The following is a 17974-nucleotide window of genomic DNA, read 5'->3' as shown; positions in this document are numbered from 1 at the left end:
CTACTGTCCGATTACAATCAATGCAAGTTATTAGTGTTTAATTTTATTTTGCGTTTTATTTTATTTATTTGTTTCTTTTTTTTAAATTATTTTATTATAGTTTTTTTTTATTTTTTATTTTTTTAAAATGTTTTCCCCTTCATTTGAAAATGTGGACTTTATCACTACTGTCTGATTCCAATCAATGCGAGTTATTTGTGTTTTATTTTATTTATTTATTTTTAATTTATTTTATTTTATTTAATTTTCCTCCATTTGAAAATGTGGAGGTTATCATCACTACAATCGGATTCCAATCAATGTAAGATTTAAAAAAAAATTGTTTAATGTTGTGTTTTATTTCATTTGTTTATGTTTTATTTTTATTTAATTTTATTTTGTTTTATTTATTTATTTTTATTTTATTTTGTGTTTTCTCCTCCATCTGAAAATGTGGACGTTATCATCACTGATTGCAATCAATTCATTTGTGTTTTTATTTCATTTATTTATTTTTTTATTCAATTTAATTTAATTTAATTAGTTTTTATCCCTCCATTTGAAAATGTGGACGTTATCATCATGACTGACTGATTCCAATCAATGCAAGTTTTTTGTGTGTAATTTTATTTTCTTGTTTTATTTTATTCATTTAATTTTTGTATTTATTTTATTTGATTTTGTGTTCTGTCTCCTCCATTTGAAAATGTCGACGTTACCATCACTACTGTCTGATTCCAATCAATTCAAGTTATTTGTGTTTTTATTTTATTTTGTGTTTTATTTTATTTATTTAACTAATTTAATTTAATTTAAAAACTTTTTTTTTCCTCCATTTGAAAAAGTGGAGGTTATCATCACTACTTTTTGATTCCAATCAATGCAAGATTTTGTGTTTTATTTTATTTTATCTCGTGTTTTATTTATTTATTTATTTTTTGTATTTTTATTTTATTTTATTTTATCTTATTTGATTTTGTTTTTATCTCCTCCATTTGAAAAAGTGGAGGTTATCATCACTACTGTCTGATTCCAATCAGTGCAAGTCATCACAATCACAGCAACTTAGATTCTTGTCTTCATGAAAGAAACATGCTTGTATTATCATTAAACACCTTTCACTCCATCATAAATAAGTAAATAGAAATGATAAATATGAATGATCCCCTCCACCTGGTACATTGACAAGGAGCTCACCTGCAGAAAAGGTGTGGCCCTCCCCCCCTGATTTAGATGAATAAGAAATTAAATGGACTATTTTGATTTGAGCCGATGGCTGCCATGACCCAAAGGGGTGTGAGTACTTTCCGGACCTGCTGTATGAACATTTCTGAGCAGAACTTTAGCTCCACTCTCATGGAGGGAATGTGGAGCAGATGTTGGGAGTGTCCTCGGTCTGGATGTGGACCACACTGGACACTAAGCCTTGCATCTTTATAAATAATCTGTTCCTGGTCAGGTCTGGAGGCCCATCATGTGGCAAAGTTCTGGCTCCTTCTTGCTCCTCCGAGCCCATAATTAGACCTTCTGCAGGCCGCCAGCCCACTGATGTCATCATGTCTTCTTCCTCCTCCTCCCCGCACAAAGAAGACAGTCATAGTCTTTTCACTTCTGCACTCACAAAGAGGAAGTAGTGCTTGCAAGCTGAATGAGATGATCTGTTAGTGAGTGAGTGCTCACGCTCCGTCTTCATCTGGCAAAGTAGAGCTGAGGCCTGTTGGTCAGTGGGTCATGTGACCTCTGCCGGCGATGTTTTACTCCTTTTGGATTGCCTGAGTTTGCATGGAGGAGGTGAGCCACTTACAACTACTGTCAACACAACAACATGGATCACGCACCGAGGACTGTGATCTAGGCTTCTATTGATTTACTCTTAATTAACATCCGCCATCAGTGTGTCAATGTGTGTGTGCGTGTGTGTGTATGTGTGTGTGTCTCTATATGCCACTTTGGGTAAGGTGCGGGTATACTACAGCAGCAGTGCAGTTGTCACCTTGTGTAAATGGTAAATAAAAAGAGAATACAACAAATCCTGTTCAATTTATATTCAATTGAATAGTCTGCAAAGACAAGATATTTCATCTTTACACTGAGAAATATAATTAGTTTTTGCAAATAATCATGAAGTTAGAATGTAATGGCAGCAACACATTGCAAAAAAGGCGGTTTTACCAGTGTGTTACATGGCCTTTCCTTTGAACAACACTCAGTAAAGGTTTGGGAACTGAGGAGACACATTTTTGAAGTGGAATTCCATGTACAGCTTAAGTTGTTCAACAGTATAAGCAGGGGCGTCCATAATAACAACATTTTGCTCCAAAAGCTGTATGTACCTTTCAGCATTAATGGTGCCTTTACAGATGTGTAAAATAGCCATGCCTTGGCCACTAATACACCCCCATACCATCACACATGCTGCCTTTTACACTTAAAACACCTAGAACAGTCCGGATGGTTCTTTTCCCCTTTGGTCCGGACGTCCACAGTTCCCAAAACAATTTGAAATGTGGATTCGTCAGACCACAGAACACTTTTACACTTTGCATCAGTCCATCTTAGATGAGCTCGGGCCCAGCGAAGTATTTCTGGGTGTTGTTGATAAATGGCTTTGGCTTTGCATAGTGGAGGTTTAACTTGCACTTACAGATGTAGCGACCAACTGTAGTTACTGACAGGGGTTTTCTGAAGTGTTCCTGAGCTCATGTGGTGATATCCTTTACACACTGGTGTCGCTCTCTAAAGCAGTAGCGCCTGAGGGATGGAAAGTCACAGGCATTCAATGTTGGTTTCCAACCTTGCTGCTCGCATGCAGTGATTTCTCCAGATTGTCTGAACCTTTTGGTGATATTACGGAGCGTAGATGGTGAAATACATACATTTCTTGCAATAACTGCTTGCAATAGCTGCTTGAGAAATGTTGTTCTTAAACAATTTGCTCAGGCATTTGTGACTCTCGCCCCGTTCTTGTTTGTGAACGAGTGAGCATTTCGTTGAAGCGGCTTTTAAAGCCAATCATGACACCCACCTGTTCCCAATTAGCCTGTTCACCTGTGGCATGTTCCAAATAAGAGCATTCCTCAACTTTCTCACTCTTTTTTGCCACTTGTGCCAGCTTTTCTCAAACATGTTGCAGGCATCAAATTCCAAATGAGCTAATATTTGCAAAAAATAAAATTTGTCAGTGTGAAGATGACATATCTTGTCTTTGCAGTCTATTCAAATGAATATAAGTTGAAAAGGATTTGTTGTAGTCTCTTTTTATTTAGCATTTACACAACCTGACAACTCCACTGCTTTTGTCTTTTGTACTTATCCACACACACACAGAGTTTTGACTCAATAATGTCTTGAAAATGTAATTATATTTGATCAAAAATTTAGCACAATATTCATGTTTATTATTTTTTTAGAATTGTATAATAAAAACAATAATGAATATACTTTTTTTTTTGGAATGCAAGAACCCCCATTTTTAGCTTTATCAAACAACATTCTTATAACTTCAGTTAGTGCTTTTATTCACCACTAGACTTATGAATGTTTTAATCATTTCCCAGTGGATGTGTCTATACTTGCTTTGGAATGGAATGACTTTTCTGCCTGTAAGCAAAATGAAGATGATTTTATTTAGCTCAAGTGGTTACAGGTCACTTGCAAAACAAGGTGTATAAAACTGCAAGAATATTGCATTTCCCTACAAAAATTTTAGTTTTTAATGGTATATATATATATATTCAGAGAGAAAGATACAAATGGCAACATGACACCTGGGTGGTCACATGACTGCCTCTTGTTGTGCAGGTGTCATCTTCAATGGCCGCGATGTCAGGATGATGATGTAATGGTCTCCACTCTCTGAGCAGCACCAATCTACCTCCTGGATTTAAGATGTTTTATTTAAATGTGAAACCAAATACGCTGGAGGAAAGAAGATGGCTGTGTGAAACAACAGCACACGTGTGTGTGCTTTAATATGTTTGTCCTTTGTAGGCTTGTATGTATACTGGCACTAGTATTGTATCGCGGTACTAATCAATCAAAAACGGTACTATATTCTGTTTGAAAAGTACTAGTCCCCCCTTTTTTTCCTTTTAACAAACATGACAGCACGTCGTCGTCACGTGGTGACATTGCTGGTTTTAGGAGCAGAGGAGCATGTTGGGCAGCGCACACACACAGAGTACTTACAAGCAGACACAGTGTGTAGACAGAAAAGGGAGAATGGACGCATTTTGCTGTAAAAAGTCAAGATAAAGGTGAAGTTATAACACTGAAACACCCTCAGGAAGAGCGGCTTTAAGAAATGCGGCTAACATCCATCCACAGTGTTTTAGCTACTTCTAAATCTATAATCCTTGTAAGTTTCTTACATGTATCATTATCACTGGAGGAGGAGGAGGTATAGCTAAACATGCTTCACTACACAGAGAAGGAGGATACAATAGCTCACCGGCGTCACAATGTAAACAAATGCCATGGGTGGATCTACATCTGACATCCACTGTAATGATACCAAGTACAAGAGCGTATCCCAGGGGTCACCAACACCAGGTCGCCCGTAAGGACCAGATGAGTCGCCCGCTGGCCTGTTCTCAAAATAGCTCAAATAGCAGCACTTACCAGGGAGCTGCCTCTATTTTTTAAATTGTATTTATTTACTAGCAAGCCGGTCTCGTTTTGCTCGACATTTTTAATTCTAAGAGAGACAAAACTCAAATAGAATGTGAAAATCCAAGAAAATGTTTTAAAGACTTGGTCTTCACTTGTTTAAATAAATTCATTTATTTTTTTTACTTTGCTTCTTATAAGTTTCAGAAAGACAATTTTAGAGAAAAAATACAACCTTAAAAATGATTTTAGGATTTTTAAACACATATACCTTTTTACCTTTTAAATTCCTTCCTCTTCTTTCCTGACAATTTAAATAAATGTCCAAGTACATTTATTTTTTTTTGTATTTAAAGAATAATAAATACATTTTAATTACATTTTTCATTTTAGCTTCTGTTTTTTCAACGAAAAATATTTGCGAAATATTTCTTCAAATTTATTATGATTAAAATTAAAAAGGAATATTCTGGCAAATCTAGAAAATCTGTAGAATCGAATTTAAATCTTATTTCAAAGTCTTTTGAATTTCTTTTAAAAATTTTGTTCTGGAAAATCTAGAAGATATAATGATTTGTCTGTTAGAAATATAGCTTGGTCCAATTTGTTATATATTCTAACAAAGTGCAGATTGGATTTTAACCTATTTAAAATATGTCATCAAAATTCTAAAATTTATCTTAATCAGTAAAAATTACCAATGATGCTCCATAAATTCTTTAATTAAAAAAAAAAAGATTCAAATTAGCTAGTTTTTGTTTTTTTTTTGGTTGAATGTTGAATTTTAAAGAGTTGAAATATATTTATAAAAATATTTATCTGTTTTTATATATATTTATTGTGAGAAATCATTAAGATGATCAGTGTTTCCAAAAAGATAAATATCATTAATTATTAATAATAACATAGAGTTAAATGTCAATTGAGCAAATTGGCTATTTCTGGCAATTTATTTAAGTGTGTATCAAACTTGTAGCCCTTCGCATTAATCAGTACCCAAGAAGTAGCTCTTGCTTTCAAAAAAGTTTGTGACTCCTGGCGTATCTATTCGATACTACTATGATTACATGGATATTTTTTATCGTCACAAAATATTTTTTCTTTTTTTTTAAAAATTCATATGTTTATGAACTCAGGAAATATGTCCACATGAGGACTTTGAATATGACCAATGTATGATCCTGTAACTACTTGTTATCGTATCGATACCTAAACGTGTGGTATCATCCAAAACTAATGTCAAGTATCAAAGAAGAGAAGAATAAGTGATTATTACATTTGAACAGAAGTGTAGATAGAACATGTTAAAACAGAAAACAGCGCGACACCTACCCTTTACATCAGTATTTCTTAACCATATTATTATTGGTTTATTAGGTGTTATATTTTATTGTATGATCTTGTAACTGCTTGGTATCAGATCCATACCTAAATGTGTGGTATCATCCAAAACTAATGTCAAGTATGTACGAAGAGAAGAATAAGTGATTATTACGTTTGAACAGAAGTGTAGATAGAACATGTTAAAACAGAAAGTAAGCAGATATTAACAGTAAATGAACAAGTAGATGAATAATCCATTTTTTACTGTTTGTCCCTCATGATGTGTACAAAATAATAGGTGTATAAATGACACAATATGTTACTGCAGACTAATTGGAAGTCTTTGTTTGTTTACTTACTACTAAAAGACAAGTTCACTATTTTATTTAAGGACTAATTTGCAATAATAAACATATGTTTCATGTACACTAACATTTTTGGTTGCAATAATGACATTTTTTGTGGTCCCCCTAATTAAGAAAAGTATCGAAATACATTTTGCTACGGGTACCAACATATTGGTAAAGAGACAACCCTAGTCCTTGTCATTTGTGTTCTGCCCGTTCCAAATACTTTTGTCTGTTCTTTCTTCCTCCGCAGGGGTTTGAACCCGAGTGTTTGTACAGCGGGGAGAACTTCGCCAAAGTCTTGACCACTTTGCTGGCCGTCAACTTTGCTACACAAGGTAAGAACTCCGCCGTCCTACCCCGACCTTCCCTCTCTGCTTTGTGGTTTTACACCATCGATCGCTCCAACAGTTTTTCCACAATTAATCAATTATTCATGTGGGCTGTGTAATTGTCAAAGGAAAAAAAAGCCATCAAGGGTCACGGTGACTTCTAGAGCTTGTTTTGTGGACTATCCGTCCTCGAGCACATGGTTGAGAGTGAATAAGAAGACACATGAAGGTACAACAGTCAGGACAGCTGCTACACCTGTGATGTATACTTTGTGCAAGTCACTGATTGTGGAAGTGAGGGCTGGATCGTGCCTGTAAAACACAGTCAAACCCAGACCTCCTTTAGCAGAAGAGAGCCGTAAGAATCCTTCCTGAAAATGCACACAGAGGGACCCCAGCAATCCAACGGTCAAAGAGTTCAACTTATTGAAATGCACTGCTGGAGTATAACATCCTGAAGATTATGTACAACGTGCATGCAACTATTCACCAAACATTTGGAAAAATAGAAAGGAAGTAAGGAGCTACTTAACCAACAGAAGCAATATGTGAAAATAGGTGAAAACATGTCAACACAGCCAGATATACAAACCCCGTTTCCATATGAGTTGGGAAATTCTGTTTGATGTAAATATAAACGGAATACAATGTTTTGCAAATCCTTTTCAACCCATATTCAATTGAATATGCTACAAAGACAACATATTTGATGTTCAAACTCTTAAACTTTATATTTTTTTGCAAATAATAATTAACTTAGAATTTCATTGCTGCAACACGTGCCAAAGTAGTTGGGAAAGGGCATGTTCACCACTGTGTTACATCACCTTTTCTTTTAACAACACTCAATAAACGTTTGGGAACTGAGGAAACTAATTGTTGAAGCTTTGAAAGTGGAATTCTTTCCCATTCTTGTTTTATGTAGAGCTTCAGTCGTTCAACAGTCCGGGGTCTCCGCTGTCGTATTTTACGCTTCATAATGCGCCACACATTTTCCATGGGAGACAGGTCTGGACTGCAGACGGGCCAGGAAAGTACCCGCACTCTTTTTTTTTTTTACGAAACTACATTGTTGTAACACGTGGCTTGGCATTGTCTTGCTGAAATAAGCAGGGGCGTCCATGATAACGTTGCTTAGATGACAACATATGTTGCTCCAAAAGCTGTATGTACCTTTCAGCATTAATGGTGCCTTCACAGATGTGTAAGTTACCCATGTCTTGGCCACTAATACACCCCCATACCATCACACATGCTGGCTTTTACACTTTGCGTCTAAAACAGTCCGGATGGTTATTTTCCTCTTTGTTCCGGAGGACACCACGTCCTCTGTTTCCAAATATAATTTGAAATGTGGACTCGTCAGACCACAGAACACTTTTAAACTTTGCATAGGCCCCTCCCACCTCCAAAGACATGCACCTGGGGATAGGCCCCTCCCACTTCCAAAGACACACACTAGGGATAGGCCCCTCCCACTTCCAAAGACATGCACCTGGGGATAGGCCCCTCCCACTTCCAAAGACATGCACCTTTGGATTGGCCCCACCCACCTCCTTAGACACGCACTAGGGATAGGCCCCTCCCACCTCCAAAGACATGCACCTGGGGATAGGCCCCTCCCACCTCCAAAGACATGCACCTGGGGATAGGCCCCTCCCACCTCCAAAGACATGCACCTGGGGGTAGGTTGATTGGCAACAGTAAATGGTCCCTAGTGTGTGAATGTTGTCTGTCTGTGTTGGCCCTGTGATGAGGTAGTGACTTGTCCAGGGTGTACCCCGCCTCCCGCCCGATTGTAGCTGAGATAGGCAACATGGACGCCCAGGACCCCAAAGGGAATAAGCGGTAGGAAAATGGATGGATGGATGGTTTTCCACACCAAAATTAATCTATTTATTATTACTGTGTGACTGCTCCAAACATTCACACATATGGTTTTCTACACCAAAATTAATTTATTATTATTGTGTGAATGCTCCAAAACATTCACACATACGGTTTTCACATATGTGGGCCTACCGAGGATGTCGTAGTGGTTTGTGTTGTGGTTTGTGCAGCCCTTTGAGACACAAGTGATTTAGGGCTATATAAATGAACATTGATTGATTGATTGATTGATTGATTTTCCACACCAACATTCATCTATTTATTATTACTGTGTGAATGCTCCAAAACATTCACACATTGTTTTATACATCAACATTTATCTATTATTACTGTGTGAATGCGCAAAACATTCACACACATGGTTTTGTACACGAAAATGAATCTACTATTACTGTGTGAATGCTCCAAAACATTCACACATGGTTTTTTACATCAAAATAAATATATTTATTATTACTGTGTGAAATCTATTTATCATTACTGTGTGAATGCTCCAAAACATTCACACATGGTTTTCTACAGCAAAATGTATCTATGTATTACTACTGTGTGAATGCTCAAAACATTCACACACATGGTTTTGTACACCAAAATGAATCTATTATTACTGTGTGAATGTTCCAAAAAATTCATACATGGTTTTCTATACCAAAATAAATCTATTTATTATTACTGTGTGAAAGCTCAAAACATTCACACACATGGTTTTCTACACCATAATGAATCTATTATTACTGTGTGAATGCTCCAAAACATTCACACATTGTTTTATACACCAACATTTATCTATTTATTATTACTGTGTGAATGCTCAAAACATTCACACACATGGTTTTGTACACCAAAATGAATCTATTATTACTGTGTGAATGTTCCAAAACATTCATACATGGTTTTCTATACCAAAAAAAAATCTATTTATTATTACTGTGTGAATGCTCAAAACATTCACACACATGGTTTTGTACACCATAATGAATCTATTATTACTGTGTGAATGCTCCAAAACATTCACACATTGTTTTATACACCAACATTTATCTATTTATTATTACTGTGTGAATGCTCAAAACATTCACACACATGGTTTTGTACACCAAAATTAATCTATTATTACTGTATGAATGCTCCAAAACATTCACACACGTTTTTTTTACATCAAAATAAATCTATTTATTATTACTGTGTGAATGCTCAAAACATTCACACACATGGTTTTGTACACCAAAATGAATCTATTATTACTGCGTGAATGCTCCAAAACATTCACACATGGTTTTCTACGGCAAAATGTATCTATTTATTACTACTGTGTGAATGCTCAAAACATTCACACACATGGTTTTGTACACCAAAATGAATCTATTCTTACTGTGTGAATGTTCCAAAACATTCATACATGGTTTTGTATACCAAAATAAATCAATTTATTATTACTGTGTGAATGCTCAAAACATTCACACACATGGTTTTGTACACCATAATGAATCTATTATTACTGTGTGAATGCTCCAAAACATTCACACATGTTTTTTTTACATCAAAATAAATCCATTTATTATTACTGTGTGAATGCTCAAGACATTCACACATGGTTTTGTACACCAAAATGAATCTATTAGTACTGTGTGAATGCTCCAAAACATTCATACATGGTTTTCTACAGCAAAATGTATCTATTTATTACTACTGTGTGAATGCTCAAAACATTCACACACATGGTTTTGTACACCAAAATGTATCTATTCTTACTGTGTGAATGTTCCAAAACATTCATACATGGTTTTCTATACCAAAATAAATCTATTTATTATTACTGTTTGAATGCTCAAAACATTCACACACATGGTTTTCTACACCATAATGAATCTATTATTACTGTGTGAATGCTCCAAAACATTCACACATTGTTTTATACACCAACATTTATCTATTTATTATTACTGTGTGAATGCTCAAAACATTCACACACATGGTTTTGTACACCATAATGAATCTATTATTACTGTGTGAATGCTCCAAAACATTCATACATGGTTTTCTACAGCAAAATGTATCTATTTATTACTACTGTGTGAATGCTCAAAACATTCACACACAGGGTTTTGTACACCAAAATGAATCTATTCTTACTGTGTGAATGTTCCAAAACATTCATACATGGTTTTCTATACCAAAATAAATCTATTTATTATTACTGTTTGAATGCTCAAAACATTCACACACATGGTTTTCTACACCATAATGAATCTATTATTACTGTGTGAATGCTCCAAAACATTCACACATTGTTTTATACACCAACATTTATCTATTTATTATTACTGTGTGAATGCTCAAAACATTCACACACATGGTTTTGTACACCAAAATGAATCTATTATTACTGTGTGAATGTTCCAAAACATTCATACATGGTTTTCTATACCAAAATAAATCTATTTATTATTTCTGTGTGAATGCTCAAAACATTCACACACATGGTTTTGTACACCATAATGAATCTATTATTACTGTGTGAATGCTCCAAAACATTCACACATGTTTTTTTTACATCAAAATAAATCTATTTATTATTACTGTGCGAATGCTCAAGACATTCACACACATGGTTTTGTACACCAAAATGAATCTATTAGTACTGTGTGAATGCTCCAAAACATTCACACATGGTTTTCTACAGCAAAATGTATCTATTTATTACTACTGTGTGAATGCTCAAAACATTCACACACATGGTTTTGTACACCAAAATGAATCTATTATTACTGTGTGAATGTTCCAAAACATTCATACATGGTTTTCTATACCAAAATAAATCTATTTATTATTACTGTGTGAATGCTCAAAACATTCACACACATGGTTTTGTACACCATAATGAATCTATTATTACTGTGTGAATGCTCCAAAACATTCACACATGTTTTTTTACATCAAAATAAATCTATTTATTATTACTGTGTGAATGCTCAAGACATTCACACACATGGTTTTGTACACCAAAATGAATCTATTAGTACTGTGTGAATGCTCCAAAACATTCACACATGGTTTTCTACAGCAAAATGTATCTATTTATTACTACTGTGTGAATGCTCAAAACATTCACACACATGGTTTTGTACACCAAAATGAATCTATTATTACTGTGTGAATGTTCCAAAACATTCATACATGGTTTTCTATACCAAAATAAATCTATTTATTATTACTGTGTGAATGCTCAAAACATTCACACACATGGTTTTGTACACCAAAATGAATCTATTAGTACTGTGTGAATGCTCCAAAACATTCATACATGGTTTTCTACACCAAAATAAATCTATTTATTATTACAGTGTGAATGCTCCAAAACATTCATTCACACACATGGTTTTCTAGGCAACACTAAATGGTCCCTAGTGTGTGAATGTGAGTGTGAATGTTGTCCGTCTATCTGTGTTGGCCCTGTGATGAGGTGGCGACTTGTCCAGGATGTACTCCGCTTTCTGCCTGAATGCAGCTGAGATAGGCTCCAGCGCTGACCGTGACCCCAAAAGGGACAAATGGTAGAAAATTGCTGGATGGAATTGTTAGGTCAGTACATCATCCAGCAGTATGAGTTAGGGGCCCAGTAGCATCCTAACATCAGGACTTAATGACGGTGCAGGACGGCGTGTTGCTGTGTGAAAACACTCGGCTGTAACTTGTTTTCCTGTGTGAAATGTGCAGCAAGGAACATGACTCGGGTCTGCATGTTGTGTCCGCAGACAGCGCTGCAGAGAGATCATGTCCGCAACCTCATAGTCAGTCCAGCTCCTCGGCCAAGTCCAAAGGCTCTCTGCGGCGCCAGTCCAAGCCAGCGGTACGCTTCTTCTCTCCTTCCGCCACAGCAATGCAGCCTCTGTAAGCCCCGCCTTCCTGCAGGAGATGTCCGAGAACGGGCAGCTGGTGGTGAAGGCCCGCTTCAACTTCAAGCAGAACAACGAGGACGAGCTGTCCTTCAACAAAGGGGACGTGATCGTGGTGACGCGGCAGGAGGAAGGCGGCTGGTGGGAAGGCAGCCTGGGCGGGAAGAGCGGTTGGTTCCCCAGCAACTACGTGCGCGAGATCAAGTCCTGCGGTGAGTACACCAACCATCCTGCTCCTCGACTTCTGCTGGAACTATCTTCTTTTCCTCTGCAGAGAAGCCATTGTCTCCTAAAGGAAGCCAGCTGACCAAAAGCTACTACAGCGTGGTGAGCGCACTTTGCTTTTATTTCCTCTGGGATACATTGTGTTTGTCTACCACCATGCAAACATACTTATTCATTATATTTTTTGCAGCAGAATTTTACATTGTGAGTAAAAATACCCGACAAAAAAAATGTTTTTATATTGATTCATTCTTTGCTATGTTTGGACACCTGTGTGTGGCACTAACTTAGGGTTGTTTGCATCCCCTTATGTTATTTACTCTTCATATTTATTCATTTTTAGCAGCAAAATCAAAACATTTTGAGCAAGATTAGCAGCAAAATAATGGAGAGCTTAATAAAAATGTATTTGACTGTGACAGGGCTTCACGGTGGCAGACGGGTTAGTGCGTCTGCCTCACAATACGAAGTTCCTGCAGTCCTGGGTTCAAATCCAGGCTCGGGATCTTTCTGTGTGGAGTTTGCATGTTCTCCCCGTGAATGCGTGGGTTCCGTCCGGGTAATCCGGCTTCCTCCCACTTCCAAAGACATGCACCTGGGGATAGGTTGATTGGGAACACTAAATTGGCCCTAGTGTGTGAATGTGAGTGTGAATGTTGTCTGTCTATCTGTGTTGGCCCTGCGATGAGGTGGCGACTTGTCCAGGGTGTACCCTGCCTTCCGCCCGATTGTAGCTGAGATAGGCGCCAGCGCCCCCCGCGACCCCGAAAGGGAATAAGCGGTAGAAATGGATGGATGGATGGATTGACAGTGACAAACTGTCCTTAAGGATACATTATGGCCATCTGGCAACATGCATTTTCATTATTATCACTGTTAATTAGATTTTTGGAGCAAAATATTATACAAACATATTTATTCACTATATTAAATAGTTTTTTTTGCAGCATGATTTTACATTTTGAGTAAAAATGTGTGACAGAAAATATATTTTCATAATGATTCATTCTTTGCTATGTTTGGACTCTTGTGTGTGACACTTACTTAGGGTTGTTTGCATACCCTTATGTTATTTATTCTTCATATTTATTCATTTTTAGCAGCAAAATCAAAACATTTTGAGCAAGATTAGCAGCAAAATAATGGAGAGCTTAATAAAAATGTATTTGACAGTGACAAACTGTCCTTAAGGATACATTATGGCCATCTGGCAACATGCATTTTCATTATTATCACTGTTAATTAGATTTTTGGAGCAAAATATTATACAAACATATTTATTCACTATATTAAATAGTTTTTTTTTGCAGCATGATTTTACATTTTGAGTAAAAATGTGTGACAGAAAATATATTTTTATAATGATTCATTCTTTGCTATGTTTGGACTCTTGTGTGTGACACTTACTTAGGGTTGTTTGCATCCCCTTATGTTATTTATTCTTCATATTTATTCATTTTTAGCAGCAAAATCAAAACATTTTGAGTTAGATTAGCAGCATAATAATGGACATCGTTTTAAAAAATGTATTCATGTATAAGGATACATTATACAACAGGGGTGCCTATTACGTCGATCGCGAGCTACCAGTCGACCGCGGGGGGTGTGTCAGTCGATCTCCAGCCAGGCTTTTAAAAAAAATAGACTTAAAAATTAGTGATCATCAATCTTCACCAAGACGTCACTTAAATGACATTCACGGTACCGGAGGGTCTTGTGAGATGACGCTGGCTGCTGCAAGATCATTATTATGAAAATATGACCGAGAGGAAGGCGAGAAACACTTTTTATTTCAACAGACTCTCACGCCGTACCTTCCGTCAAAACTCTAAAGGCCGACTGCACATTTCCTATCTTCACAATAAAAGTAATTTAATTTAAGTAAGATTAGCAGCAAAATATTGGACAGCTTTTTAAAAATGTATTTAACAGTGACAAAATGTACTTAAGGATACATTATGACCGTCTGGCAACGTGCATTTTCATTATTACCAATGCTAATTATCGGTAGATTTTTGAAGTAGGATTAGCAGCAAAATAATGGTCAGCTTTTTAAAAAAATTTTTGTTTTTTTTTTGCTTTCTCCAGACTTGTTTGTGTGTTTGATGCTTGAACTGAGCTGTAAGATGAATAACCCAAAGAGATGCTGTGCGTCCTGCAGGTGGTTCAGGACATCTTGGAACACGAGCGAGAGTTTGTCAAAGAGCTGCAGACGCTGCTCACTTGCTACTTGCGACCGTTACAAGCCAGCGACAGGTAAGTCACATTTTATACTTCATTATCAGAAGCACGTCTGTGTCTTTACATGCACATGGAGCACGTCAAGTGTTTGTTTATTTGTGCCGACAATGTGCAGTTGCATTAAGAAGATGGCTGCACCAGATTTAGCACCATGCTCATTTCTGTCTGTAGTCCTTTTAGGGGTCGGCAACCCAAAATGTTGAAAGAGCCATATTGGACTAAAAATACAAAAACAAATCTGTCTGGAGCCGCAAAAAGGTAAAAGCCATATTACATACAGACAGTGTGTCATGAGATATACATTGAATTAAGAGGACTTAAAGCAAACTAAATGAGCTCAAATATAGCTACAAATGAGGCATAATGATGCAATATGTACATACAGCTAGCCTAAATAGCATGTTAGCATCGATTAGCTTGCAGTCATGCAGTGACCAAATATGTCTGATTAGCACCCCACACAAGTCAATAACATCAACAAAACTCACCATTGGGCATTCACGCACAGCGTTAAAAGTTTGGTGGACAAAATGAGACAGAAAAAGAAGTGGCATAAATCACGTCTTAGAAAGTCGGAGAAAGTTATACATGTAAACAAACTAGGGTGAGTTCAAGGACCGTCAAAATCAGTAGGACAAAACGGCGCTCGCCAAATACTCGAATCGGTGAAGCATGTTTAATATAAACGGTGTGTTTTATAACAATTAGGGAGGTTTGTGTCATGTTTGTCCTCCTGCAGCAGGGGTGTCCAAAGTGCGGCCCGCAACTAATTGTTTACCGGCCCGAAGCACATTCTGGAAATGCTGTTGCAAAAATAAAAAAGAACACTTAAAAAAAGGGAAATGAGGTGAAATCCAACGAGAAAAAGTTGCAATGTTGACACAAAGCTGCCTTTTTTTTATTTTGTATTTCTTTATTTTTCTTTTTTTGCCATTGCTAAAAATTTTTTTATTTATAATACAAAAAAATCTGTTATAATTAATTATTTTCAAGGCTCCAATTACTTCAAGTATTTCACTTTGAAATGTTTTGTGTTGTAAATATTGCATATATTGTGCGGTTGCCATATAAAAACATCAACGTTTTCTTTGACAAAAGAGCATAAAACAAACAAAATAACACTTCAAATGTAAAATCGATTGATTTTGATCTTGTAATTTGTGCGTGGAAAGTAAAAGAAAAACCTAATAAAAATGTATCACTTTATAAGTGGGGCACCCTTTGGATACCAAATATATTTAATGGTATTTTATTTATTTTTCACTGTTATTACTCCAAAAATATAAAGTAATTAAAATCAATGGTGCCCTGCATTATTGATCTTTTAGGGCTTTAATTACTAAATACTGCATATTTCAGTTTGACTGTGAAAAAAAAGAAGTAGTTTTACCAATTTTATTTTGTTACATACAGTCAAACTGGTTTTTGAATGCTTGGATAGCTGGTTTTTGAATGCTTGGATAGCTCTGCTCCCCAATTGCTCTGCAAGGCATTCACAAGACTGCAAAGTGGTAGCAGATCTACCACCAGAGCAATGTCAAAAGGCAACTGTTGCGTTCCATTCCGTAGGACATCTTTTGCCCAGACTGCCTTTTCAATAAAAGGACCACAACTATGGAACTCTTTACCTGACACTTTGAAAAGTATATCTGCACTTGTCACTTTCAAAAAACAAACAAAAGTATGGCTAGTTGAGCAGCAATCGTGTTCCCATGTTTAGTTTTTACAAATTTTTACTAATTGTTTTTTATCTAGTCTGCACTTTGTCTATATTATTTCCATTATCATTAATATCGACTCATTTTTGCCTTAATATTTTTACTTTCCTGTTTTAAAGATGTTGGATCTGTGTTGTTGTTGTTAGTGGGGACAAGTGTTGTAAATTAGCTTTGACTACAAACACTATGATGCAAACATTGGATAACTGTTTCAGATGTCTATGTTTTTTGTATCTGTCGCTATTTCAAATAAACCTTAATCAATCAATCAATCAATGTTTATTTATATAGCCCTAAATCACAAATGTCTCAAAGGACTGTACAAACCATTACGACTACGACATCCTCGGAAGAACCCACAAAAGGGCAAGGAAAACTCACACCCAGTGGGCAGGGAGAATTCACATCCAGTGGGACGCCAGTGACAATGCTGACTATGAGAAACCTTGGAGAGGACCTCAGAAATGGGCAACCCCCCCCCCTCTAGGGGACCGAAAGCAATGGATGTCGAGCGGGTCTAACATGATACTGTGAAAGTTCAATCCATAGTGGCTCCAACACTGCCGCGAGAGTTCAGTTCAAAGCGGATCCAAGACAGCAGCGAGAGTCCCGTCCACAGGAAACCATTCCAAGCGGAGGCGGATCAGCAGCGTAGAGATGTCCCCAACCGATACACAGGCGAGCGGTCCATCCTGGGTCTCGACTCTGGACAGCCAGTACTTCATCCATGGTCATCGGACCGGACCCCCTCCACAAGGGAGGGGGGGACATAGGAGAAAAAAGAAAAGAAGCGGCAGATCAACTGGTCTAAAAAGGAGGTCTATTTAAAGGATAGAGTATACAGATGAGTTTTATGGTGAGACTTAAATGCTTCTACTATAATAACATATAATTTTTGACAGAAAAGCCATAAACACTTTTTTTTGTATTACTTTATATCAACTTGAAGTTGATATAGAGATTTAAATAAAAAATAATAATAATTTGACTTATTTTTAACATTTTAATGACTGAGACCCTTTATGGTCCCCGGGACCCTTAAAGGTAAAATAAAAAAAATAAAAAAATCCATACACAGTGTTTCCCACAGGTCAGGCATCTATTTGTGGTGGTGTGGTTGGGTGGCGGGGGGGGAACGGGTGAGGCAGCGGCGATGACCAAGAAGAAAGCGCAGTTGGAATATAATGACAACACTTTATGTACATATTTATATAATATTTACATATTTATATAATATGTAACCACAAACTCCATTCACAGACAGAGTCCCATTGCTTTTATGATCGGTCGAATGAGTCAAAAGACGGAAAAAACCCCAAAACTTTTTATTTTTATTTTTATTTTTGGCGGCTGTAATTCTTTCATGGCGGGCCGCCACAAATAAATGAATGTGTTGGAAACCCTGATACATTTTG

General features: G+C 36.6%; 1 protein-coding gene across 1 annotated transcript in view; it reads left to right on the top strand.

Annotated features, from left to right (window-relative positions):
* The window catches only part of arhgef6 (Rac/Cdc42 guanine nucleotide exchange factor (GEF) 6), an 85287-nt gene that overhangs the window by 19230 nt on the left and 48083 nt on the right, over positions 1–17974 (top strand). Inside the window, exons 3-7 of the mRNA XM_061900011.1 lie at positions 6511–6595; positions 12235–12329; positions 12392–12587; positions 12650–12702; positions 14762–14856. Of these exons, the coding sequence (XP_061755995.1) occupies positions 6511–6595; positions 12235–12329; positions 12392–12587; positions 12650–12702; positions 14762–14856 (524 nt within the window). The remainder of the gene's footprint in view (positions 1–6510; positions 6596–12234; positions 12330–12391; positions 12588–12649; positions 12703–14761; positions 14857–17974) is intronic.

This window comes from Nerophis ophidion, linkage group LG05, assembly GCF_033978795.1.
Source record: "Nerophis ophidion isolate RoL-2023_Sa linkage group LG05, RoL_Noph_v1.0, whole genome shotgun sequence".
Lineage (NCBI taxonomy): Eukaryota > Metazoa > Chordata > Actinopteri > Syngnathiformes > Syngnathidae > Nerophis > Nerophis ophidion.
Note: the sequence above shows the minus strand (reverse complement) of the source record. Positions and strands in the feature narration are given on the sequence as shown.